The 25836-nt window shown below is 42.2% G+C and overlaps 1 protein-coding gene across 1 annotated transcript in view; it reads left to right on the top strand.

Moving 5' to 3' along the window:
* Window positions 1-559: 559 nt before the first annotated feature.
* xrn2 (5'-3' exoribonuclease 2) overlaps window positions 560-25836 on the top strand; it is a 38587-nt gene continuing 13310 nt past the window's right edge. The window contains exons 1-22 of the mRNA XM_076271725.1: window positions 560-757; window positions 1401-1528; window positions 1615-1726; window positions 1825-1936; window positions 3427-3485; window positions 3595-3684; window positions 6259-6331; window positions 6447-6497; window positions 7377-7534; window positions 7644-7718; window positions 7832-7965; window positions 8089-8146; window positions 13548-13655; window positions 14312-14356; window positions 15026-15175; window positions 16362-16406; window positions 17879-17970; window positions 21504-21639; window positions 23757-23864; window positions 24257-24346; window positions 24492-24564; window positions 24996-25079. Of these exons, the coding sequence (XP_076127840.1) occupies window positions 683-757; window positions 1401-1528; window positions 1615-1726; window positions 1825-1936; window positions 3427-3485; window positions 3595-3684; window positions 6259-6331; window positions 6447-6497; window positions 7377-7534; window positions 7644-7718; window positions 7832-7965; window positions 8089-8146; window positions 13548-13655; window positions 14312-14356; window positions 15026-15175; window positions 16362-16406; window positions 17879-17970; window positions 21504-21639; window positions 23757-23864; window positions 24257-24346; window positions 24492-24564; window positions 24996-25079 (2056 nt within the window). The 5' untranslated portion in view covers window positions 560-682. The remainder of the gene's footprint in view (window positions 758-1400; window positions 1529-1614; window positions 1727-1824; window positions 1937-3426; window positions 3486-3594; window positions 3685-6258; window positions 6332-6446; window positions 6498-7376; window positions 7535-7643; window positions 7719-7831; window positions 7966-8088; window positions 8147-13547; window positions 13656-14311; window positions 14357-15025; window positions 15176-16361; window positions 16407-17878; window positions 17971-21503; window positions 21640-23756; window positions 23865-24256; window positions 24347-24491; window positions 24565-24995; window positions 25080-25836) is intronic.

Raw genomic sequence — 25836 nt, 5'->3', positions numbered from 1 at the left:
TTATAAGGCAGCAGTAGTGAACCTGTTTAAATGACAATAGGCCACAGATTTGTAACAAACAACACGAACCTATATATATAATTAGAATAATTATAATGGGGCAGCCGTGGCCAATTTTGGCCCAAGGGTTGCCGGTTCGAGCCCGGACCAGTGGGCCACGGCTGAACTGCCCTTGAGCAAGGCACCTAACCCCTCCCTCACCGCTGTTGTTACAGGCAGCTCACTGCGCCGGGATTAGTGTGTGCTTCACCTCACTGTGTGTTCACTGTGTGCTGTGTATGTTTCACTAATTCACGGATTGGGTTAAATGCAGAGACCAAATTTCCCTCACGGGATCAAAAGAGTATATATACTATAATACTATAACCTTTTTGTGCCTTCTTCTCATTTGGTAGAACACATTTGCTAAAAGTGCTGATCGGTTTTGTTTTGTTTTGGGAATCTGATCTACAGAGTAGACGACAAATGAGAAGAGTGGGGGCGCTGTGATTTCTTGACACATACTTCTACGGTGTATTTCCGGTAGCCCGGAAGTGCACTCTACAAACACGCTACAAGTTAGCTAGCTAGAACGCGTTGTGTGTTGTATTGACTGGCTAGATTACCTAGCCTAAAACCCCGTTGTTTTTAACTGAGAATTTTTTAAAGCAACTACTACTTTGGAATTCGACTTTTATACAATATGGGAGTCCCTGCATTTTTCCGTTGGTTAAGTAGGAAATATCCATCCATAATAGTGCATTGCCTTGAGGAGAAGGTAAGCGTTTGTTTTCCTGTGAGATGCTGTAGCTATTAGCTATTTGGCTAAATACATAGCCAAACTACGCACATTGACTGGGCTTTTGTTGCAGAAAGTTACGCGTCTGTAATGCTGTGCACTTTTGCCCATGCCCTTTTACGATAACTTAAATGCTATTTTGCCGTTCGTCGCAATGAGGTGCTACCACGCAAATGTTATAAATGGCTTGCGAGTTAGCCAAACGCTAGTTGGCTAGCTTGTGTAGAGCTATTCAGTAACGTTAATGTTACATGATTCGAATACAATTGTGAGCTGCCTAATATTGCCAACCTAAGTGAGCACACTAGGCAAATATTTTATTATAAGCTCAGAAGTTATTTCAATTCTCTCGGCCATGTTTGTTTTATTAAGGTAGGGTAGGTTAGTGATTATAATATTGTAACATTATGGTTAATGGTGACTGTCAAACTGCAGAAACAGTTCAGACAACGCTGCCGTTCGTTCACCTGTGGTGTTCAGGATGGGTACCTGCACAGTAGCAGACGCTACGCTACTGTCAGCAACTCAGTCATCCTTTATTGTAACATACCGTGTTATATAAATGACTGAATGAATGAAGAAAGTGTTTGCAAGGTGTTTATTCGAAAATTCTCTCTTGCAGTCAAAGGAATGCAATGGTGTACGTATACCTGTTGACACTAGCAAACCCAATCCCAATGAAGTGGAGTTTGACAACTTGTATCTGGATATGAATGGAATTATCCATCCGTGCACACATCCTGAGGACAAGTAAGTGTCACTTGGTTCTACAGCCCTTCTCAGAAGTCTATCTGGGTGTCTTTTTAGCCAGTTAAACTTAATTGAATATCCAACAGGCCAGCGCCCAAAAACGAGGATGAGATGATGGTGGCCATTTTCGAATACATCGATCGACTCTTCAACATCATTAGACCTCGCAGAGTTCTGTACATGGCTATAGATGGAGTCGTGAGTACATTGGATTCATATCACCCATAGCCATGCTAGTGTGTCCGATTACATCACTTCATTCTGATCTGTCATATGCTCATACCTGTCCTTCCCAGGCCCCTCGTGCCAAAATGAATCAGCAGCGATCAAGGCGATTCCGGGCCTCTAAAGAAGGGGCGGAACTTGTGGAGGAGAAGCAGAAAATGCGGGAAGAGATTATCCAGAGAGGTATAGACACACACATTTTGAGTGTCAGAGAAGTTGCGCTGTTCAATTTTTTTGAACTGTTATAATGTGGCTGTCCTGCATCTCTACTGAAAGGGGGGCACATTTGACTTATCTTATTTCGATGTTGTGAAGGCAAATCAGAGGTGAACAGGGTGCATCAAGAATACTGGCTTTTGTCAAGTTTGTTATTGATGTTTCATTGTAGTAGTGTAACAGTACACAAAAATCACGCTTTGGTGTGCATTGGGGCAGCCGTGGCCTACTGGTTAGCGCTTCAGACTTGTTACCGGAGGGTTGCCGGTTCGAACCCCGACCAGTAGGCACGGCTGAAGTGCCCTTGAGCACCTAACCCCTCATTGCTCCCCGAGCACCGCTGTTGTTGTAGGCAGCTCACTGCGCCGGGATTAGTGTGTGCTTTACCTCACGGTGTGTTCACTGTGTGCTGAGTGTGTTTCACTAATTCACGGATTGGGATAAATGCAGAGACCAAATTTCCCTCACAGGATCAAAAGAGTGTATATATACTTTTACTCATCTCGATTTTCAAGTCACTTTTCGGTTGATTTTTCAGTACAGTAAACCTCTAGGTACTCCAGCCTAAAATTCACTGACAATATTGCTGATGCTCAACGGATATTGAAAAGGTGTCATGCTTTTTGACATTAGCTGAGTAGACTGGCATATGGTCCGCCACTTATATATTTGTGTGGGAACTTGAATTTGAAACATGGTCCGCATGCAAAAAAGCCTATTGTTGATTAGAGATTAAGACTGCTTCCATTCGGTACACATCTGTATTGAACCTGTCCCTTGAACGGGTCGGTACGAATATGTGTACCTTTACACCCCTACTTCATTGCCGTAAGTGAATAGATGGAGCAGTATTCATGGGTGCTTGGTATATTGGTTTATGGACCTTTATTTATCAGAATGAGGCTTTGCACATCTTTAAAGGTCTAATGGTATCATAAACATCAGCAAAAGGACTAAAAGATTTTGTCAAAATGATTCATTCATCTGTTGTATTTGACCCCCTTGGTCAAATGTCAGGTCCTCTCCATCCAGCTGTTCATATGAAGCCACAAATGCGCTATAAAACCCATTGTTTTTGATGGCTTCCACGAGCAAGAACTGGTCTTCCACTGCGCCGAGCAAACCGCAGCTCAAGCGGCATTTTGCCGACTGCGGTGCACAAGAGTGACGTTCAACCATGTTGAACTTTGACCACAGCACGCTGTAAATCATAGCTTTTTACGCTGAACCTGGCAGCAAGCACAACAAAAATCTTTGGGTCCCTTAGCTCAACCTAGCGGCGGGTGTAGCGCATGCCGTGTAGCCGCCTTGAGGTCCTCTCCATCCAGGTGTTCATATCAGACATGTCTTGCATACATTTGGAAGCTCTGCAACAAGCACTAAAGTGAGAGAAGGTTTCTCTCTGACACAATCATAATGCATTTTTAATTTAATGGATTTGACTTTTTTTATTTTAGGAGGATACCTTCCGCCAGATGAAATCAAGGAGAGGTTTGACAGCAACTGCATCACTCCAGTAAGTGTCTCCAGGTTTTGGCATGTGCATAATGGGGACGGGGGGGGGGGGGGGACCATTTACAATTTAGAATAAGTTGTTAATGATGCTGCTGAATCTTCTTTCCTAGGGAACAGAGTTTATGGACAACCTGGCGAAATGCCTCCGATATTATGTAGCCGACAGATTGAGCAATGATCCAGGATGGCGAAACATTACAGTAAGTGTTAAAGTGTGGATGGGTGGTGATGTGCATTATCTTGATAATAAGTTGTCACTAGGTTTGGTGCAGTCATATAAATACCCAGCAACATGGTGTGTGTCTGTGTGTGGTTTTACAACAGACTCCAGCAAATATTTGTAAACAAAACAATCAGACCATTGATTACACCTTTTGTTCAGACACAACAGCATTCTATTGTCCTAGAATCACCCATCAGAGCAAGATTTACATCTTCATTTATTATTGAATTGTATTTATATTTATTCAGTGTTTTTATAGAAAGTGACTAACATTCTAGCTACGTTGCAAAGCAGACCTTGGGTAACAATAAATGCTACAACAATAAATACAGGTACCAGAGGGAGGAGTGCAGAAGTTTAAGTACTAGTCAGAGTGTGGCCAAAGGACATGGTGGTAGAATGGAAGTAAGTTAGTTAAAAGGATGAAAAAAGGGAAGTGCCTTTTAGGTTGTGTGTGTTAGAAGAGGAGGTACTCTCGGAAGATTTGGGTCTTCAAGAGCTTGGAGATGGAGGGGGAGGCCCCAGCTCTGGTAACACTTGGTAGGTCGATCCACCAACGGGGAAGAAATGAAAATAGTCTGGATTGTCGTGTGTATCAGCGGCAGTGGCAGAGGAAATTCCTTGGAGTAATGTAGTCGCCGAGAGGTAACACAAGCCTTTATGAGGGCACTTAAATAAGAAGGAGCAAACCCAGCAATCACTTTACTGTAGGCAAGCTTTAGTGACTTGAATTTGATGCAAGTGACTAAGTAGCCAATGGAGCTCAATGACCAGTGGGGTGACATGCACCCTTTTTGGTTGATTTTAAAATCAGATGCGCCAGTGAGTTCTGGACCATCTGTAGTTGTTCCATGATGCAAGCTAGAAGGCGAGCTCGGAGAGCGTTATAAGAGTCAATGCGAGAGATGACCATGGTCTGTAAATAGACTTGTTTTAGGTTGGGTAATGGGTACGTACTACGCCCTGATTTATTTTAGTGATTGAATAGTGCGAAGCGGCATGACCAGTCAATGGAGGCAACAACGGAATGGTCAGAGAAGGTCTGTTGGTAATTAATCATGGTGGCCAAGTTTCTCGCAACCTTGGTAGGAGGAAGAGTTAAGATGATATTGTGGTGTATGTTTGTTTGGCTGGGAAGACGAGCAGTTAGGTTGGAGGTGATGTTCCTTCGTCAATGTGCATGTCAGAGAGACTAGTATCTGAGATTGTGGGGTCATCAGGCAGGAATAACGGATAGAGTTGGGTAAAGGTTAGAGAAGGGGCCCTAGCACCGAGCCTTGGGGTACCCCTGTGGCAAGGCGGTGAGATAAGGACGTTTGTCCTAGCTAAGAAATACATTGAACGATCGCCCAGTGAGGTAGGATTCCAACCAGGAGTATGCTTTTCCTTTGATGCCCATGTTTGAGAGTATGAATAGTAGGATGCGGTGGTTTACTGTGTCAAAACTCATGTCTGTCTCAGACTCATTTTGAATCGCCTTTCACTGTTTCAGAGTGGCTGGCTATGGGCATGCGCAAACATGTCATCATACTTGTAAAATGTTTTGCTTGCATAAAGGGATAGTCATTAAGTATAAACTGTTCACAAATGTAGATTGTGGCAATGTGGTTATCACAGAACAAAAAAAATACTGTATATGAAGAGCCTTTCATTATGAAACTAGATAGTTAAGCCTATTCAAATACATAATGCCCCACCTTGATCAGAACACTGTTCTGGGAGAACATTTTTACATTGTGTTTGTTAGAAATGACTATCGGCTGATATATCGGTTGTCCGTTTTTTGTAAAACTCAAATACTAAAATGGGTATCGGCCTTCGAAATCCCATATCGTCAGGCTCTATAGGAGATGGAGCCAAATTGACAAGTGTGATTTATTTTCGCAGAGAGGATGTACAGGACTGAGCGCTGGTCATATTTTGTACCACAATGAAGTATATCTAGTTGTTTCCAGCAGATACCCAAAATGTTACTACACAAGAAATGTAAAAGGGTTGCAGCCATTATACAAGTATTGATTATAAAGCATTAAGTAAAGGTATAAGTTTGGCCACAATCCGGCACATTTTTTCAAATCATTTCGTCAAACTCCTCAGTCATGCTGGCTAGAGCTGGATACTACTCCACGGGACAGATTTTTACCTTGACGAGAAATATTGTGACATTGTAGTATCGCACCCCTATTTGCAGCAGGCTGGCAAATTTCAATTCAAAACACTTTATTTATCCCCAGGGGACAATCCGCACAACCACATAGAGTAGTGCACAGGTATAAATAATATAAAAATATACATAGAAGTGTTCAAGGCTGTCAAATAATTATATGTAAAAATTGGTAGTTATAAATGTATAATTGCCCTGTGCTTGTTGGCACCGTTACATGCACCATTCAGCAAAAGACCTGAAATTAGTTTTTAACATGAAATAAAGTCTGCAAGTAATTGCCAGTTTGTTACTTATTCAGGTTGATATCTATGCATGGCTTAAGTAATATTTCTTACATTCTAAAAGTTGGGTGGTCATCCATCTCTGTTCTGTGTTCCATAACAGGTTTTCCTGTCAGATGCCAGTGTTCCTGGGGAGGGTGAACATAAAATTATGGATTTCATCCGAAGGCAAAGGGGTAAAAATCACTACTCTGCTAATTCCCTCAAGTCATTTTCCCAAATTCCCAGTTCCTTTTATGAAGGAAAATGGATCTAGTGCTTAATAAATCATCTTATTTATTTCTCAAACAGCTCAGCCACATCATGACCCAAACACGCATCACTGCCTTTGCGGTGCAGACGGTAAGTTTGCAGCCCCTCATGCAGAAGTCATTTTAAAAAGTAGTTTGAAAAGTCTCAAGCATTTGCACTGAACTGATTAATGCTTAGCGGCCAGTCCGAGGGGGTGGAGGGTGGTGCGAGGGTGGAGGACCCATAAATTGCAGTATTGTGTAGCTTGTTTTAGATGATCTTGCTGCTGGAGAGAGGATCATTGTTCCCTATGAAAACACTGATATGAGCACTGAGGAGGTTGGCTGCATCAAACTGGCATATTAAATGGGGAAGTACGGTCTAGATAAACTGTTTTTAAATGAAGGCAATTACAGGCGGACGCTCAACATAAAAGCAGCTGCATTCAGTAGTGTACCATGCACTTAGTGGACAAAAGGGGACAAATATTGCATCTCATTATGTGTAGAGGACCTTGGTGCTTTCTGCTATTTGTTTTCTTTTATTTTTTTTTTTAGTGGATCAAAGTATTCATTTTGCTGAAGGTTGGCCTTGTCTGAGTAATTAGCATGTATGGGAAAAGGGCATTCATGAAGGCTACCTTTCATGGGCACTTGATTTAAAGAAAAATTCCGGTATTTAGAAAAAACACCACTAACCACTCGGTGAGTTGCACAGTTTTGAAGTAGTCAAAGGCGATTCAAAACAAGTCAGAAAAGTCGAGACGGGACCAATCGTCAAAATTTCGGTGTCCACCACTCTAGTTCATCCAAAACAAACCAGAAAAGGGACAAAAAAGTGCTAAATACTGGAATTTTTCTTTAATGTCCATATGGTCACATGCATCATGCGCCATGTTATGATGCCTTTCTTTTCGAATTTCTCAAATGGTTGAACATATATTCTCTCTCTTTCCACTTCCTGGTGTGCTCCTCCTGTTCCTCTGATTAGCTGACTTGATCATGTTGGGGCTGGCCACACATGAGCCCAACTTCACCATCATCCGTGAAGAATTCAAGCCCAACAAGCCGAGACCCTGTGCCCTGTGCGGCCAGATCGGCCACGAGATCAAGGACTGCCAGGGAATGCCCAGGGAGAAGCAAGGCCAGGTGAGATGCGATCCGACACCTACAGCAGCGGACACCCAGTGCTCTTGCTCTGAACATGCTCTGATGGTCGTTCTCCTGTGCTCACTGTGCTCTTTGTGTTTGATGCCAGCATGATGAATTTGCAGACAATATACCAGTTTCTGAACAGGAGTTCATCTTTATTCGATTGTCAGTTTTGCGAGAGGTACGTCCTTTTTTTTAAAGGGGGGGGGGGGGGAGTTGTAAACCTTTTTGATTTTCAGCTTTGTTTTTGTAGTTGCCTCATGAAATTACGCATTTTCTGCCATTTCTTCCCAGTACTTGGAGCGAGAGTTGACCATGGCTAGCCTGCCGTTTCCGTTTGACTTTGAGCGGAGTGTGGATGACTGGGTCTTCATGTGCTTCTTTGTGGGAAATGATTTCCTGCCTCATCTACCGTCCCTAGAAATCAGGTGAAGCCACAAAGCTACTGTATACCAGTCAGATGTTTTAAATTAAGCCCTTAGTTGGCTTGGTCGTCTTGCTGACCCGATTTGACTCATTGGTATTGTGTGGATTTTATCTTTGACTTGTAGAGAAGGCGCTATCGATCGACTAGTTGGAATCTATAAAGACGTCGTGCACAAGACGGGGGTGAGTATGCATCCTACTTCATCGCGTCTTGACTACAGGGCTTCAGACTAACTAGGCAGTGGTTGCACTGGTGCACCCAACCTTTTCATTAAGGTGCACCACACATCATTTAGGTGCCTCCAATAGGGCTGGGACTGTAATCGCATTAACGTAATACCGCTGTCATGTGACTCCTACCACGGGTCTGAGCTCGTCACAAATAATAAGGAAATCTGTGAAACATTGGCCTGCACATAGTGTGTAACGTTGTGATGTGTAATGTGAGGAACCATCTCATAACATGGATTCAAGGCTTTCAAAACAAAACTTCAAAACTTATCATGGTTCCCGCGGATCATTAAAAAGTCTTAAAGTCTTAAATACAACTTTAGGTTTTTAAGGCCTAAAAAAGTATTAAATTGTCTGGAATGTCTTGAATTTTCGAAAAGGAGGTATTCAATTTGTGTAGGCTATGGGACCGCCAGCGAGTGCAAGAGAGCGAGTGAAATGTCTCCACCCGGTTTCGTGTATTTTTTAAACGCAACTGTAAGTGACTATAAGGCTACTGGAGAAAGTGTAGTGGTTGCAGCGTGAAGATGTTTTTCACGGGTGTCATTAAAGGTGTGAAAACGGTAAGAATATGTAAAAATATGCCTGACGTTTTCGTGGTGTAGCCGAGGCCTGAGAGATACGCAGGTAGCCGTGAACGGTAGAGTGAGAGGGAGAAAGTAGGGAGTTAGAGGCCAGTTAGCGATAGGGTGGCCATACGTTCGGATTTAGGCCGGACATACGGATTTTAAAAGCCCTGTCCGGCGCAGCCTCAAGCTGGACGCTCATTTGTCCTCCTTTTGGAGTTGCATTTGGCTTAGAATCTCTGCTCGGACGCATGCCAAGTTTTGTGTACTTTTGTTCATGGGGGGGCCTTACAATAAAATAATTTATGTGTACATTTAGTGACGTACACCAACAAGGATTCCCGGGACACTGAAAGACCGGGGTACACAAAACTTGGTGGGCATGTACCCCCACATGGATAGCATGGAACCGTCATTTTTCGTTTTGATCTGTAGCCCCCCCGCTGGACTGGACCCCCCGAAAGGAGGGTAGGCCAGACACAGTTCTCTGTGAATATCTTGAGAACTGTAGGGCCTAGGATGACCATTTTTTTCCGTATATTTGCCTCCAGGGGTCATGTTAACCCATTTCATGTGCACACATGTGCACAAACAGATACACACGCACACACACACATTCACAGTAATCATACGTATGACATATACTCACACAGTAGACATATGTACGCTTCCATGCACAGGCACATACGCAGGCACACACACACACACACACACACACACACACACACTCTCACACACACACACACATAACATAAACATAACACAAACAATCAAGAATTTCTCAGAATTATGAACAGGCAAGATGGAGGTGGGGTTGTATAAAATTAATTTTACATGTGAAATCTATGAACTAATCATGTTTTGGGACTTGTTGTCTAGCAGATACCAGTGAGAATTGAGTGTGGATAATGCAATTTAGTGAGAGTTAGAATCATATAGGCCTTTCAGCGTGATTTCTTTTTGTGGAAAAAATGTGCTGGACTGGGCGGCGGTGTAGCCGAGTCTGGATTGTTTTCATCTAGAGGTGTAGCGGATTTACCTATGAAAAAGCAACGGATTTTACGGAAGGTAGGCTAAACATGTGGCCAGTCACTGTAAAGTTAGGTTAGGCTTAAGCTAATGTTAACGTTAGAACTAGGGCTTCGACTGCACAAACAATTAGTTTAGATTTAGTGAGAACATTACCTACTCAAAGGGTACATAATGACAGGGGTGGACAATAATTTCCCCCTGAGGTCAGAGGATAATTACTTTGATAAAGTAGCCTATGCTGGCCACACATTGAACGATTGACTGAAATAACGTTACAATGCACAAAATGCATTGTGCTGGATGTTAACTGACAGGACAGGAGCCTATGACGGATTAGCTATAAGCTAGGCTACCTTATAGTAGGCCTATGCAATAACGTTACTTGCAAGCCCATGTCTTCTTTCTTAAAACAAACAACTCAAATGGAGTGTCAACTTTAACTTTAGGCTACCCTGCATATTGTCATTTGTCATAGATATATATGGCGGTCATATTTTGTACCGCTCTGCGGTACATCTAGTAATTTAGAAAGCATACGCGTAGGCACGGATGGGCCTGGACGGGCCTAGGCCCGTCTATAGACCGGTTTCAGGTCCCTAACAACCGTAGTCAAGAACGAACTTGGAGGACAAGCATTAGTTGTTTACACTGACAGCGCATAGAATACAAGCTATACGGCTCTGGGTTTGCTTGTCCTCCGAGTTCGTCCTTAACGACGGTTGTTAGGGACCTGAAACTCGGTCTTGCGCGTCCGATTAGACGTGCAAGTCAACACTGTGCTGAGAGCAGGTGTCTGTTTACTCGGCTGCTTCTCAGGTCAAATTCGCGTCAGGTCAATTTAGCTCCCCGGTCCCAAAGAACTAAGAGCAACGGCAATATATTTCACTCAGAACATTTATTTTAAAAGACTGCAACACTGATAGTGCAACAACAAACAAGCTTGGCAACGTTAACTAAAGGGATCAGTCGGGATTAATTGCCAAAAGAACGAAAATTACTAATCACGCAGTCGGCTAAATATTTTAAACTTGCGCCAAACGGATGAACCCAGCATCGGTGCGTCGCATAAATTAAAACACAAATTGAAGCAACAACTTGATCATTGGACAACCCTACCACTAAACCTTTCCATAGGCCTGCAACGTTTAATAAAAAGTGGAATATGAACGCATTTCATCACACCTGACAATTAAACGGAGTTGTGGCTGTTAGCGATTTGACTGATTCTTGAGAACGAGGAGCGATATATTTGCACCGCCCAGCTCCGCTCACTAGGTCTGATTCGGAGGCATATCACATATGTAAAGATTATAAAATATGATTATTTTTCGATTCATGACACGTTATTTTTTAATGCGTTCTGCGGAGAAGGGAGATTGGCGTTGGTCACGGTTTGGAATGAAAGGTAGAAAACAGGACAAAGTAACGTCCTGTTTTTTGACGACGTAGTTAAGGCGGCATGCTTCTTTTGCCAAGGCGGCCGCCTTGACTGCAAAGTGCTGCGGGAAACCCTGCATACCTGTCAACACTCCCGTTTTTCCCGGGTTTCTCCCGTATTTCAAGGTCATCTCCCAGCACCCTCCCGTTTTGTTATTTCTCCCGGAAAACTCCCGTAATTTGCATGGCCATCAAACTTAATTTTAAAATCATTAATCCATTCAGGTTGCCAGATTGTGTATGAAATACACCCTACACATACACGATCACTTAGTTTCACCCTACACATACACGATCACTTAGGTGCCGACTGCGCAGCCTGAGTCTCGTCGTAAGCAAGCGGGCTAGTTGAATGGCCTACTCCAGAACTAGCTGTGAAGTTGTTGGCAATTTAATTGATTAACACATCACATAAACTGTTATTGAGTTGTTGATACACTGAACTTGTGCCCTCGGAACCAAATCTGTCAGCAAGCAGCTTTGTTGTTTTGTAAGTAGGCTGCATGCAGGCAGCTGGTGGATACATAACTGGCATGCGTAAGGTAATAGTAAGGTTAAAGCAACGACCGAAATGCAGCGTTGAAACACGTGTATACGTGAAACGTATTAAATATGCAAACACAGATCCGATATAAACACTGAACCCCCCCCGAAAAAAAATCTCCCGTTTTTGGAAAGCTAAATGTTGACAGGTATGGTAATATCTGTCTGCAGCTTGCTTGCCAGCCTTTCCCAGTACTTCGAAAAAGTTGTGAAATATAACCGCATTTTTTTTTATGTCTGCGACTACATACAATTTTGGCTACATAAAAAAAAAACGCATAATACATGCGTGCTTGAGATGAAACCAGCAGTTTTTCAGCAGCAACATGCAGAGGAGGACCTGTCTCTTAATTAATGGGGTGGTTTCACTTTGTCGTTGTGGTGGTTTTACAATGTTTCAGTCAAGCTTTGGTTGTTTTAAATACAACTGGTGTGCAAAATTTAAAGTAGTGGATCAACTTTGATTTGCTGTGCTGCATATGGGACAAAAGATGCACATAGTAAATTATATAAAGTAGGCCTATTAAAGTATTTAAATAGCTTATTCTACCTTAGAAAAAAATATTGAATGGAATCTAGTCCAGTACACATGTTTGGTAAGTAGCCTAGGCTACTACAGATACAGGTGTAGAACAGTCAGTCTCAGCCAGTAGCACAACCAGATATGTACAGCCAGCTTCAAAAGCAAGCAGCCCAGACCCTAAAATTGGGTATTTATAGCTGTGAAGGTAATTCACACACAGTTATTGTCTTTTGCCAAAATATATTTGGTAACTTCTGTAGACATCTAAAATGGGGTGGGTGTTGAAATTAGTAGAAAAAAACTATTGCATAAAACAGTTTTAAGTTGTTGTATGTATCTTTTTTGCCGTGGTATAGTCTTAATTTTTCCATTTAGATGTCTTAAAAAGGTCTTTACATTTGGAAATGTGCAGATACCCTGATTATCAAAAGATGAAGCAAACCCGAAAGCGATATACCGTGAAATCACGGTAATTTCTTGCTTTCCAACCGTGGTAAGAAAAAATCCATACCATCCCAGCCCTAGCTTCTAATTTTGTTTACTGCACTCCAGTAATAGATCAGGGTCAGAGCTACTAGATGCAGAGTAGTCTTCGAGGAACAGGAGTGTCTCTAGGACTGTGATGGAACATGAAATGTTTATAGATTGCTTTTATCATGACAACTGAAGAAACATTACTAGTGTCAGAAGAAAAACGGCACACAAAAAAAGAGAACATTTTGCAGATGTCAGTTATTAGGCTACGATTACATGTTTTTTGTGGCATATCCATCCACTCTGTGTACACTGATGGATTCAATCCAACGTATAGTGAATCGTCAATGACGTTGTGAAGCATGGCAGATTATGGACTTTCGGGCCCCTGGGCCCAGATGTATTAAGGGCCCCCCACTAATTGTCACATATGTGGGAGGGGGAGTTTGAGGGTCCTCCCCCAGAACATTTTTAATTTGTCTGATGTGATTTCCTGTATTCTGGTGCATTTTGGGGATGGCCAATAATAAATTCAATCAGATTCATAGCCTACATCCTGATTTGTTGATTTTGAGGCAATGATTCCATGCATAGGCTTGGGCTTCAGGGCCCCCTCACCCCTTGGGCCCCTGGGCCTGGGCCCGGTAGGCCCGTGCAGTAATCCATCCCTGCCTACTTGACACAGGCACAGAGTTAGACCTATTGAGCCCTGTTGAATAGGTTTCCTGCAAGTTCGCTTGCTGTTGGATCTTCATTGTGTATGTGTTTGTGTGTACAGGGTTACCTCACAGAAAGTGGTTTTGTCAACCTGGAGCGAGTTGAGCTGATCATGCAGGCTGTGGGAGTGGCCGAAGACAACATCTTCAAGAAGCGCAAAGATGATGATGTAAGAGAACATTCTGTTGCCCCTAGTTGCTTTATAGCAGTCTTTGCCAGATGAACAACTCTACCTGTGCTAGATGTTTCTATATTTGTATATTTTATGATCTTTTCCATTTTAATATTTATACTGATTAGAATATAGTAGAATGGATCTAGTGTTTGATGATGATGATGCACTTTCATGAAGGACTAAAACAACATTAATCTGGGTAGTTTTGAGTACATTTGGAATATTCATTTACAACTAAATGGCATATAGCATGGAGTCAGCTTCACTATGTCAACTTCACTATGCTACATCACTTTTTTAAGCCATTAACTAGGCTCAAAAAATCACACATCTATGCTACTATGGGAAGTTGGACATCTGTCTCTGCAGATACACTGATGTATTTTTATCTTTGTAAGTGTAAAGAAATGGTCTACAAAAGAAAATGCTTTATGCAGTTAAGGTCACCATGTAGTTATCCTTGAACTATTGCTTAACTGGAAAGTCTGATTTTATTCTAAATTCTTATTTTGGTATATAAAAATAAAAAAACATCTGTAAAATACATTCTTCTGGGTAAGGTTGTTTGGGCAATGGATTTGATCATAGGGCAGTTGGGATAATGCTAATCGTATGGTTCTGTATTCTGAAATGTGCCTCTGATCTTGCAGGAGAGTTTCAAAAGGAGGATGAAGGACAAGAAGAAGCGAATGAAAGTAAGTCATGTTTTCTTTAATGATCACTAGCCACATTTACATGGACACTTTTTTTTAATTCGATTAGAAACGGAATAACGACTCAGTCGAAATAAAAATATTCATCTAAACACCTCAATCTGGAAAAAAAAGCCTGATCCGATTAGAATTTTGATCTCAAAGAAAGAGGTGGTGTATTCTGTTCCTATTCCGATTGAACAGCCATACGGTCAATCCGATTGCCTGATGCATCTTCTCAAGGAAAAGTAGGCAACAACGGCTATTCCGATCAAAGATTCTAAAGCACCTAATCGGAATAGAACGTACCTCAAGTAAACAGACGGCAGATTGGAATAGTTTAATCGGAATGACAAAAAAAAAACTGTCCAAGTAAACGTGGCTACTATTTTTGGTCATGCTGTGCCCTTTGGCCATAGTACCACCACCGGAAGTGTTCTGTTACTATGGTAATATCCAGTTAATGTACAGAACTGTAGCTATAGACCCTTTCAACAAGGTAAACAAAAACAATGCTTGAACGTTCTATTTGGGCCCCAATCTACTTCCTCCGCATTAAGATAACATATGGAATGTTAAAAAGGAAGTCTTGTGGGGCCAACTATGATGCTGATAATGGAACTCTCTTGAAAGGGTCCATAATTCTCATTCCTGCCTTGTTGTCCCACACAGATGCAGCAGCAGCATCAGCAGCCATCCTTCATGCTCTCCGGCCAGTTTGCTCCCCAGGCTCTGGGGGGTCGAGACCGACCAGGTGCCGTGCAGAACGCCCGTCACACGGCCTATGACATGAGGATGCAGGCCACGAACCAGCACAATATGGTTAGGATGTGCTCTTCATAACATTGTTTGATTGTTGTGTCTGCTAAAGCCCTCCTTACAACTGACAGACTTTGCAAAGATTTGAAAAGTCTGAAGACAAGTAATAGAGTTTTAAGTCACAGACTTTGCATGATTTTGCAAAGATTAGGGATCTTGCAGGGTCACTATTTACACGACTGCAACTAGATTTCTTTAAATTATTTTCCATCGTGCAATAGATATCAACAGGAGCTCAAATGATCGCCTACTCATATCAGTCATATTTTCGTGTTTCTGCAGCATTGTTTCATGCGTGACTATCTGATATAGAGTTGTTCTGTCACGTGGAATAGCCGACTAATAACTTGTTGTTTTGTTTATCAATTTTCATTTTCATGGGTTTCATCAGGTCTCTTACCATAGGTGTATAAAATCAAACACCTAGATTATGAATGTAGACTGCATGGTGCTTGATTAAGGCACCTTTGGCAAGGGACCTGATAAAATATGCTACAATATCGCCTACTTTGCCCCTTCCTATTTGGTGTTGGAGCGAGGTCACTATCGTTTTTTATATTGTTCACGTCACTAACATGTTTGATATTGTCGTAACAGGAAAACTAGAAAAAGACTTACTCCGACTGACTTAAACCGCTAAGATTGGCACCTTACACTAAACGGTCTAGTTGACAGGGGCGCGCCACAACTCCAGTACAACGTGCATGATTTCTGTCCGACTGTGAAATCACACAGAAATCGTACATTTCTTACATACATATACAATACATAACTTGCTTAACTTGGTACCCAGCTTGATGTAGTTCCAGTAATAGTTATGAATTGGTTGTAGGTATAAACAGTGGGTCTCAAATTGTGGTACGCAAACAGTATGTACAATGTAAAATATGTTAAATTGGCCTACTCTACTGATTTTAATGCTGGTCATAATGGTGGTACTTAGAGAGCCAATTGCTTCCTGAGGTGGAAAAGATTGAGAACTACCATTTTAGAATATTGTACAATGACTGCTAAATAACACTAAGGAGCCTTGCATGAAAAGTCTAATTCCATGGTTTGAAAAAGGATTGATTGTGACTACATGGTTACAAAGGCCTACTTTGACAAGCACAGATGTATAGTTGTATGGTTGAATATGTGGTGCCCCGCACTCATCATCAGCCCATTTTCTTTTCATTTGTGATTCCAGGATGCTGCCCAGTCCTTGAAAGCCTCGATAAAAAATGGGAACAAGGTAGGTCTTCAGTTCATCAGTTCTGTCACTCTTCCTGTGTCACATGTGAGCTCGCACTCTCTGTATCGTGTGCGAGTTGAGTTCTCTCTTTCATACTCTCTTGCTCTGTCTCTCAGTGTCTGTCGCTCACTCTGTCACACTCTCCCATCCGACGCATACCGGAGTATGCGTGGCAAGTGCATGGCAGCCGTGCTACCTGGCTGTTCTCATTTCGGTGCCCGTGTTAACAGGTTAGAGCGTGCACGCTGCCTGGCTGTTCTCATTTCGGTGCACGTGTTAACAGGTTAGAGCGTGCACGCTGCCTGGCTGTTCTCATTTCGGTGCACGTGTTAACAGGTTAGAGCGTGCACGCTGCCTGCAAGGCACATGCGTCTCAGCCGCGCTGCAACCGCATGTATTGGAAGCGTTTCCAGCCAAAAGACCCAGTGAAAAGATGTTCTAGTTGTTTAGATGTTTATAAGTCAGGCTGGCAGCAGCAGCAGCTCCGCACCTGTGTAACATTCTCCCTCTCCCGTCTTTTGTGCGAGTTCTCTTTCTGTAGCACTCTGTCACTCTGTCTGTGTCGTGCTCTCACTCTCTGCGTCGCGCGTGCCCTCGGTCACTCCTTTCCCCTGTGTTCTACGTACATGGTGAATGAGGTGGCTCTTGTTTAAACAGCAGTTGATTTGGAATTGAATGGTACACATTTACATGCCCAGAATGGTCCATATGGGCCACGGTCATTTCCATTTTTAATTTAGACACAGTTCTGAAACTGGTTTCCTTTTGCACCTCGAAATTGTGAGCTGGCGCAATGCTCTCATTCTTTAAGCCGCCGCATGTCAGAGGAGGACAATGGCAGAAGTTAACATTAACATATGAATGGGGTGCCGACAAAGCCAGGGGGTTAACGGAGCAAGGTCTGGGCTCTGTTTTTTTTTTCTCTCTCCCTCTCTTGCCTACATGCCTTTCTTACTTTCCACCATTTCTCCCTTTTATCACGCCATGTTTCCTTTTCAATCTTGTGCCGTTTCACTTGTGTCAGGACTTTTTCGCTTATTGAGGTGTGACTGGCTGAAAACACGGAATCTGCTTTTGAGTCTAACTTTGAATGCATCTAAAGATGTGTTCAAGGTAATGCAAAATCCATGAGTTTGGGGTTGATGTTGTTTCATGACTGTACACAGACTTTTCTGAGTGGAATCTCATCCCTTAAGGGCACATTCGTAGCTAAATGATTTGGGGAGTTGTAGGACTATCTCTATCTACTTCACACAGTAAAAATCTAACAGTTGCAGCTTGCTCTCTTAATGCTCAGTCTATTTTAACATGATTAAAGGACAAGCTCTCAATGGAACTTTTTTGCCTTAACCCCTTGAGCAAGGAGTAATGAAGGTCACAATATTCCGTATATATGCGCTTATTTTCCCCGTCACTGTTTAGTATCAGTCACAGTGCTTGGATAGTGACACTTCTTGTCTCTTTTTGTGTAGTCTTCAGGGGGCAACGATGGTGTGGATGGCCGCGGAGTGAAGCGGAAAGCTGAGGACAGCGATGACGAGCCAGAACCCGAGGACAACGTCAGGTAAATGCTCCTGTGCTTTAGTGGCTGGTGATCTGATTCTCCTTGATATCTGGATGTGTTGATGTTATATGTATTGAACATTATTATACGGCTCTTCACAATGCTAGTAGAACGCTCCATTGACTTGAATGGGATTTCCCAAAGTTCTAGCGGTAAGATATATTCATGTAATTACCGCTGCAAACATATAATTACCGCTGTCAATGGCAACGGGTTTTGTGCTTCTGATACGTCATTCATATCACTACGCAAGGACTGGAACTTCATTCAAACGTGAAAGCAAACGGTTGATCAGCTGTGTTCTAAAGAATGTTTGATTCAAGTTCAGCAGCGTGTGTTGTTGCGAACTATTTGTTTCTCAGCAAATGCCACGATGAACGGTAACAAATAGGCTAGGTTATGTAGGCTAAAGTGATATCGTGGGGAGTTTATTATTTCGTTTTGGCAAGTAGCCGTATAATAAGCGGGATAATGTATAGAACGCCGGTCATTACTGTGAAAATAAGTCCCTTCAGGGCGGAACAAGACCCCTCCGCTGCGCGTCGGGGTCCGGTTCGCCCTGTCGGGACTTATTTTCCCAGTAATGACCGGCGTTCTATATATTATCCCTTACTTGTCATTAGGCTCTGTCCTGTAGTGTTTTGTAGAAGTAAAAACTGTAGTGGGGCATAATGCAGTGGGATGCAATGTGTAGAAAAGGAAATGGGGGGGCCTGTATTTAAACAGTAAGGTGCAACATGAAGCATGATGTGAAGCGTGTGGAGAGCATTGAGCTGACCCACTGATGTTAATGCTTTGGCTTTTGAGTGTGGTATTAGATTTGGATATAGATTTTTTTTTGTTATAGTTATTTCATTGGCTTTAGTAAGACTGAAGACCGTACCCTTTGCCTCTCGTTTAAACAAGGAGCCATACAGGAATACATATAACAAAAAGACTTTCCCCACTGATGAGTAACTCGTCCCACTATTATGTATTAAGCTACAAGCAGGAGTAATATAGGCCCCTTTAAGACTTCAAATTATAGATTTAGGCTGCACAGTAGATGCATCATTTTAAAGACAAAGTGCAGGTTGATTAGTTTTTCCAATTAGGCATTTGGATGTTCTAAACAACTGTCCATCAGTCTCTAAGGGGCAAATTCTCCCATGTGTGTAAGGGTGCATAAGTTAAAAAAAAAAAAAAGCACAAATTCTCTCCTTCATAGTTTTGGGAGGAGCAGCCCCAAAATCTGGGCGTTTCTTATGTATACAACTCCTGCGCGCATTTTCCACTGACTTAAGCACCTTTTCAGCTACGCGCTCCCGAGGGCTGTATTAAGGTCGAGTGCCACTACAAGGTGAAACGGCATATTGCTGGATGTCGGCAGTAGGCCTAGTTATAAATGGTATGTGGGTTACACAGGACGTTAACAAATGAATATTACAGTATCAAATTTGGTCCGTCATATGCTGATATGGATTTGTTTTTCCCCATTAGTGTCACAGGTGGCATATTTCCCGACATTACCTTATCCATGAGGATACATTGTTCAATAGGGAAAAACCTGTCATCACCCACTTTGGATATTGGAGCTTACCGACTGCATCTTCAGTTTTAACTTGACGTGAAGTCATAATCCCATAGCCTACTTAGTTCGAATTTGTCCATTTCTTTCCAACTTGACCGAAGTCATCCATACATTTACACAGATGTCTGCACTATTGTCGAGCAGCGTAGTTTATATTCTCCTGTCTCTTGATTTGTATGTAATGGAGGCTGGTACTATTATGCCAGTCTCTCTGCTGTATTCGAAACTGCAGGTGTCAGTCTACAGCTTCATTAGCATAGATAAATTGATATTAGTAGAATCAGCTGCCATTAAACCTTTCTTTCTGAACAGTGAGTTTTTTTTTTTTTTTTTTTTTTTTTTTTTTTTTTTTTTAAATGATTAATCTACTCACCTCAAGCACGTCTTGACTCTTTATAAACACACCTCAAAGCAAAAGTGAAATTTTGTTAAGTCACTTCTTTGTTAGGTTATGTGATGACCAGTGTTGGGGTCCTTACTCAAAAAAAGTAATCTATTACACATTACTCACTACTGTAAAAAATGTAATCCCTTACATTAATACTTTACTCTTTATGGAAAGTAATGTGTTGCGTTTCTTTTGCGTTACTGCGTTGAAATGTTTCTATGGACGCTGTTATCGATATCGTCCCCCTTTATTATTGAATTAATGATGTTGTGTGATACATTAGGTAGCATAATTTAGTCCAAACTAGGTTGCGCTGTAGGCCCACCAGGCATTTCTTACAGATAGCTGATTAATGCTTTGTCTTGCTGAAAGCTGCATTCAAGTTTACAAACACGGCACCTCAGTGCTGCTATTATAAATTGTGCAAATTCAATTGCTTTATTTAAAAAATGTAAAATGTAACTGCTTTGAGTGAAGTGCGCTCGCAAGTTGCGTCCATTCTGTCATTAATATTAGATGCTCTTGTTCAAAACCGTGGAAGTCCTAGCTGTTATGCATTAAGGCTGAATCCCAGGGAGTCACCTGTAGATTCATGCCCGATGGACCACTTGCATGAGTACTAAGACAATGGCCACCGCGTAATCTCTTTTGTGTACTTGCAATGTCAATTGTTCAAGGCCTTCAAGTGAGTAGATGCAAGACCTCTTGCATCAGCGTCTTGCACCTATTATACATTTTAGTGATGAATAAGATGTTTAATCAATTTCAATTCGTCGTTTTTATTTTGCTTGTTTTGTGATGTCATTAAGAAATGTTTGAAATGGTAATGCATTTTTGGCATATTATACTGTTTAGGATAATTCAATGTGGAATTTTTTTTTTTGCTCTGCCCCCAGCTCCAGCCCCATACACCCCACCCCCTATTTTTGTCACACTCACATAGCCTTTCTTGCGCATGGGTATATGCACACGCGCGCGCACACACACACACACACACACACACACACACACCCTCTCCTGAGTGCTCTGTAGTGGAGTCTTTCTCCTCCGCCTGTGATTAATATGGAAAGGAGCGCTGGGTCCTTGCAAATTCCTCTGCGATGCGCTTGGCAAAGCTGGTTAAATCCATCTGGATAAATTGGTATTCATGGAGCCTTCTCTTGCTCCCCACGGGACAGGGGAGGGATTGGTTAGACAGATGCCGCTCAGCCCTGATTGTATGCGCGGAATGGATCCTCGTCACACCAACCGAGTCACCACTCAGGCCGCTACAGAAGCAGAAAAATGTGGTGTGTTTTTTTTTTTTTTTTTTTTTTTTTTTTCTCGTCGTGCCGCACAAGTCGATGCAAGGAAATTGTTACAGCAGTAATTTTCATATTGCATTTGCACAGAACTGAGAAGCGTGGAAATAGGCATTTGCGCCATGGGAGTGAATACAGATGATTTTAAAGGGGGCTCGGTTCGGTGAACTTGGGCACTTTTTTGTGGTCTGTGTTTTTTTTGTTTTTTTTTAACTCTGTGGTGTTAATGGCTTTGTTGAGATGTTAATGCATTTATGGGGTTGGTGTTTTCCAGGTTGTGGGAGGATGGCTGGAAACAGCGCTATTACAAAACAAAATTCGACGTGGATGTGAGTGACGAATCCTTCCGCAGAAAAGTGGTGAAGTCCTATGTGGAAGGCCTGTGCTGGGTGCTGCGCTACTACTACCAGGTAGGCCTCACATTGGATTTGTTTATTTTTTTATTTTTTTTTCTTTCAGGTTAAAGATAATGGTCTTAACATGCCTGTCAATGTTGGGGACTTTGCTCCTACTATGAAATGGATGGGCACACTTGGCTGTCCAGGCAAGTATCTGGTCAAATCAGAAGCCCAATCTCTTGGACTGGCTCTTCCCCAGCTGTTAAACAGGTATCCCTTACCTGCGTTAAGTGCCCTTCATAACTAAGCCAGTTGGTCTTGTAGCTCTTACCCAGCCTTTGCCTCCCGCTCCTGGGCACCCTGTGCTACTGCAGCTGTGTAGTCACAGGCCTCATCACAAACAGATCTGTGCACCAGAGATGTGGACCGCGTGAATAAAGCCAATGAAACGGGAGTCACTTGCATCCTCGGTGCTCACGGAGCAGGACCACAGAATCAAGCAGCGGGGCCTGGACCACTTCAGACTGCACCCAGGGAAGGACCAGAGCACACATAGCTTTGTCAGACTGTAATGGTGTAAGCGACTAACGTTTCAACGCACACAGTCTTCCTCGGAGTCAAACCAACTTGGCTCCTTGGCCACTTTGTTAAGGTGCTTGTTGGCACTTCTGACCCATATTCACAGTCTGTGCTTCTGACCTTCAAAAAGAGAGGTAACTCTGTGTTCCTTTTCACCGAAGCTCTGCAGTCCTCTGGCCTATTGTGCAATTTATTTTATTTTTTAAATGGGTTTATTTTTTTTAAATGGATTTGGAAAAAAAGGCTCCACAGCTGCCTCAAAACACACACACACACACACCTGTGGCGTTTCACCCTTGACCACATTTGTTTGACATCGTCTGGGGATCAAGCCAGGCCTCTCCTATTTTGTTTGCTCTGTCGCCTGACGAGTGCCTGCAACATACATCTCCCTCCGGCATCTTGTAAATGCAGGTCTCGATCTTTTAGCTTTAAATTCAATAATTAGCCAGCGGGCTCTCTCCACTAGATCCCTGTCTGATTAGGGATTGGCAAAGGGATTTGCTGCCTGTAATTGTGAGCTGTGTGCGTGTACAGAGGTGATGATGGTGAGGGGGGAGGAGGGGGTGTTTGAGGGGCGGCGTGCGGTGTAGTCTGCTATCCTAGTCGAGCTTGTAGAGAGTTGCTCCCCTGGGAGTGGCTGAATGGATTCATTATGGAGTCCGCACAGCTGCCTGGGAACGTGTCTGTTCGCCTCCGGCTCGCGTTCTCAGATTTAGCGCCCGGGGCCTGGTGATCGCACGAGCTGTGTGCGCTCTTCACACGCACACGTGCCCACATGTGCCGCATGCCGCCCACATGTACACCGTATGCTGGAGAAATGGTGTATGCATCTCTGGCACCATATGCACCGCAAATCTGCACATGATGCGCAGCTAAATGGTTCAGGACAAGGACGCATATATATATATATATATATATGCATTCAGCCACCACACCCAGTGAAAATGAATGAACATGCACACCTGGATTTAGTGGTCTTTGTTATCAGATGTACAAATCATTTTGTTTTGGAAGAAATGTATTACTGACAGAACACAGGACATTTCTGTGCACAAGCCCCTGTTGCCTACCCAAATTGCCAGCTCGGGGGATTAAGAGCATTTTGTTGAAGTTTAGGTTGTTATCCATACATATGAGCCTGAACAGCTAGAGAATGTCTGTAGATTTGCAGTGCTGCTTTGCGAAGAAGTCCTACAGAGCACATTAAATCCTCAGTGAAGGTCAGTGCTCGATATGGGAAATGGTAATTCACCAGCGGGAGGATCTGAGACGCATAGGGAGATTTGCTGGGTTAAAATAATTTGCACCGTATCGGAAACAAATGACAATTTTTAGTATCTTAAGGAACCATGAGAATTACTGTGTTGAATTTGTTTACGTTAACAGAATTAGCATGACTGAGTCAATACATGTTAAAGGAAGAGTTGAGTCCTTATATTATAGAACTTTGACATTTTCCAAGTGTGCGTGTAGCAATACTGATATTTCACTGAGTCTACGTGCAGTCTTTGCAGAAGCACTGTTAAAATGTTAAAGAGTGGTCCAGTTGAAGGGTAGTGTTGTGGGTAATCTCTCTGGAGACATTAAATGATTGGGTATCCCAACAGGGCTGTGCCTCCTGGAAGTGGTACTTTCCCTTCCACTACGCCCCGTTTGCATCGGACTTCAAAGACATCAAAGATCTGTGCAAAGACTTTGAGAAGGAAACCAAGCCGGTAAGGAAAACAGACACACAGGCATTTCATTCGTTAGGCATTCAAGCCTCTGGTTCCCATCATAACATATATATGAAGAGTTTGGTTCCAAAACTTTATTCTCCATTTTGGTGAATATTCATAAAATATTTTTACATTTTTGTTTTCCAAGTAATTTCAGTGGAACTTTAATTGGGGTATTGTTGTTTGATTTATCTTTACTCAATCAAAACAACACAACTGCAATTTTATTGATATTACCTGAAATACGCAATTAAATAACATGACTTTTTAATGTTTTTAAAAATGGAGATATAGTGTTTCGGAGCCAAATTCTTCATATACAAACAAACATATAAATAAACATATAAGCGTTGTGCATGTATACAAATATTATGTATTCATTTTCCTAGTTCAAGCCTCTGGAGCAGCTGATGAGTGTGTTTCCGGCAGCCAGTGGAAACTTCCTGCCGGAGACTTGGAGGGCCTTGATGACCGACCCAGTGAGTTGGTTCATTAAATCGGGTTTACTAACAAAACCGTGAAGTGTTGTTAATGGCCAGAAAATGAAACGATTGTTTAGGTTTTTGTTTGTGTTCTTGTGGTTATGTTGTGAAGGATACATTCTTATTTTGCCATTTGCCGCAGGACTCTCAGATCATTGACTTCTACCCAGATGACTTTGCAATTGATCTCAATGGGAAGAAATACGCTTGGCAGGGTAAACTCATCTTTTCTCAATAAGTAGTGCAATAATGAATGATAAGTGATGTGTATTTGAACTTCAAGCCACATACTTGGGTGAAGTATGAAGTGATGCATAAGTGACATATGTAAGGAAAGTTGTTTTCTTATGATTAAAATATAAGAAACACTGCTTTTGTAAGCCGGTTACAAACCTTATCAGGTAGTTCAAAATGCTAGAGCTAGTCAGATCATATACTGGATCATACCACATCTTGCACATTTGTTTTTTTAAATTAGTTTCATCGGAAGATATGGTAAATGCATATAGCTAAATTTTGATCATTTGTCAATACAAATAATTTTTCATTTAATAACCAGATGTGCTAGAGAATCAGACCTAATGGCTTAAGACTGCCAGAATATAAAGCGTTTAGCAACAAGTTTGATTATTTTGTGTGTGTGTAGGTGTGGCCCTGCTTCCCTTCGTGGATGAGCGCAGGCTGCGGGCTGCCTTGGCAGAGGTGTACCCCAACCTCACAGCAGAGGAGAGTAAGTACGCCCACTGGTGTTTAAACAGCAGCTGTCATGGTACTGTAAAGGTTTTAAAAAATGAGCACCCTCCCGCTGAGAAAATTGCTGTCTAGTTGGGAAATTGAGACAGTAGTTACTAATCAACATTGTTTTTTTTGTTTTTTTAGTTAACATGCACTATATTTTTCTGCCCGCATTTTGTAGCTACAGAAAAATCAGTCATTTAAACCAAATGATATCTCCAAATACTGCCATTTTCAGTAGTCATGACCACATCAATTATCAAGAGCATTAATCAGCAATGGCATGATAAATGTGGGTATTTATCACCCAGTAAAAAATGTAACATTGTTTTTACCACCGCAAAGTAAATGCAATCAAATGGGCCAACATGTCGACCATAATCAAGCCCTGCCCACACTCCATCTGATCCCCACACTCTAGCTGATTAACTAGCTGATTTTACTTCTCTGAACAGAGCTGAACGAGCAACATCACAAGATGTGTTCATCTTGAGCGCATTTGCTTTCATCCAGTTTTTTCATTCATTCAATCCTAATTTATTCTCTGAGTTTAAATGTTGACTGAGCCTTAAAAATAGCTTTTAATGTAGTGGAGACACGCATTGCACTTGGATGTCAGAAGTATAAGGTGCGCAGCAGATAACCATAATTTGCCTGATTTAATCATGTTTGGTGTTTCTGTTCTCTTTATATTCTGTTTTTCCGTACTCTGTCGAGACATGATTTCAGGGCCTGTATGGAATGGTCCCCCC

Source organism: Alosa pseudoharengus, unplaced genomic scaffold, assembly GCF_046254945.1.
Source record: "Alosa pseudoharengus isolate Yale_2024_CS ecotype anadromous, Long Island Sound unplaced genomic scaffold, YU_APseudo_1.1 YU_APseudo_1.1_scf_7, whole genome shotgun sequence".
Taxonomy (NCBI): domain Eukaryota; kingdom Metazoa; phylum Chordata; class Actinopteri; order Clupeiformes; family Clupeidae; genus Alosa; species Alosa pseudoharengus.
This window is presented reverse-complemented; position numbering and strand designations above follow the sequence as displayed.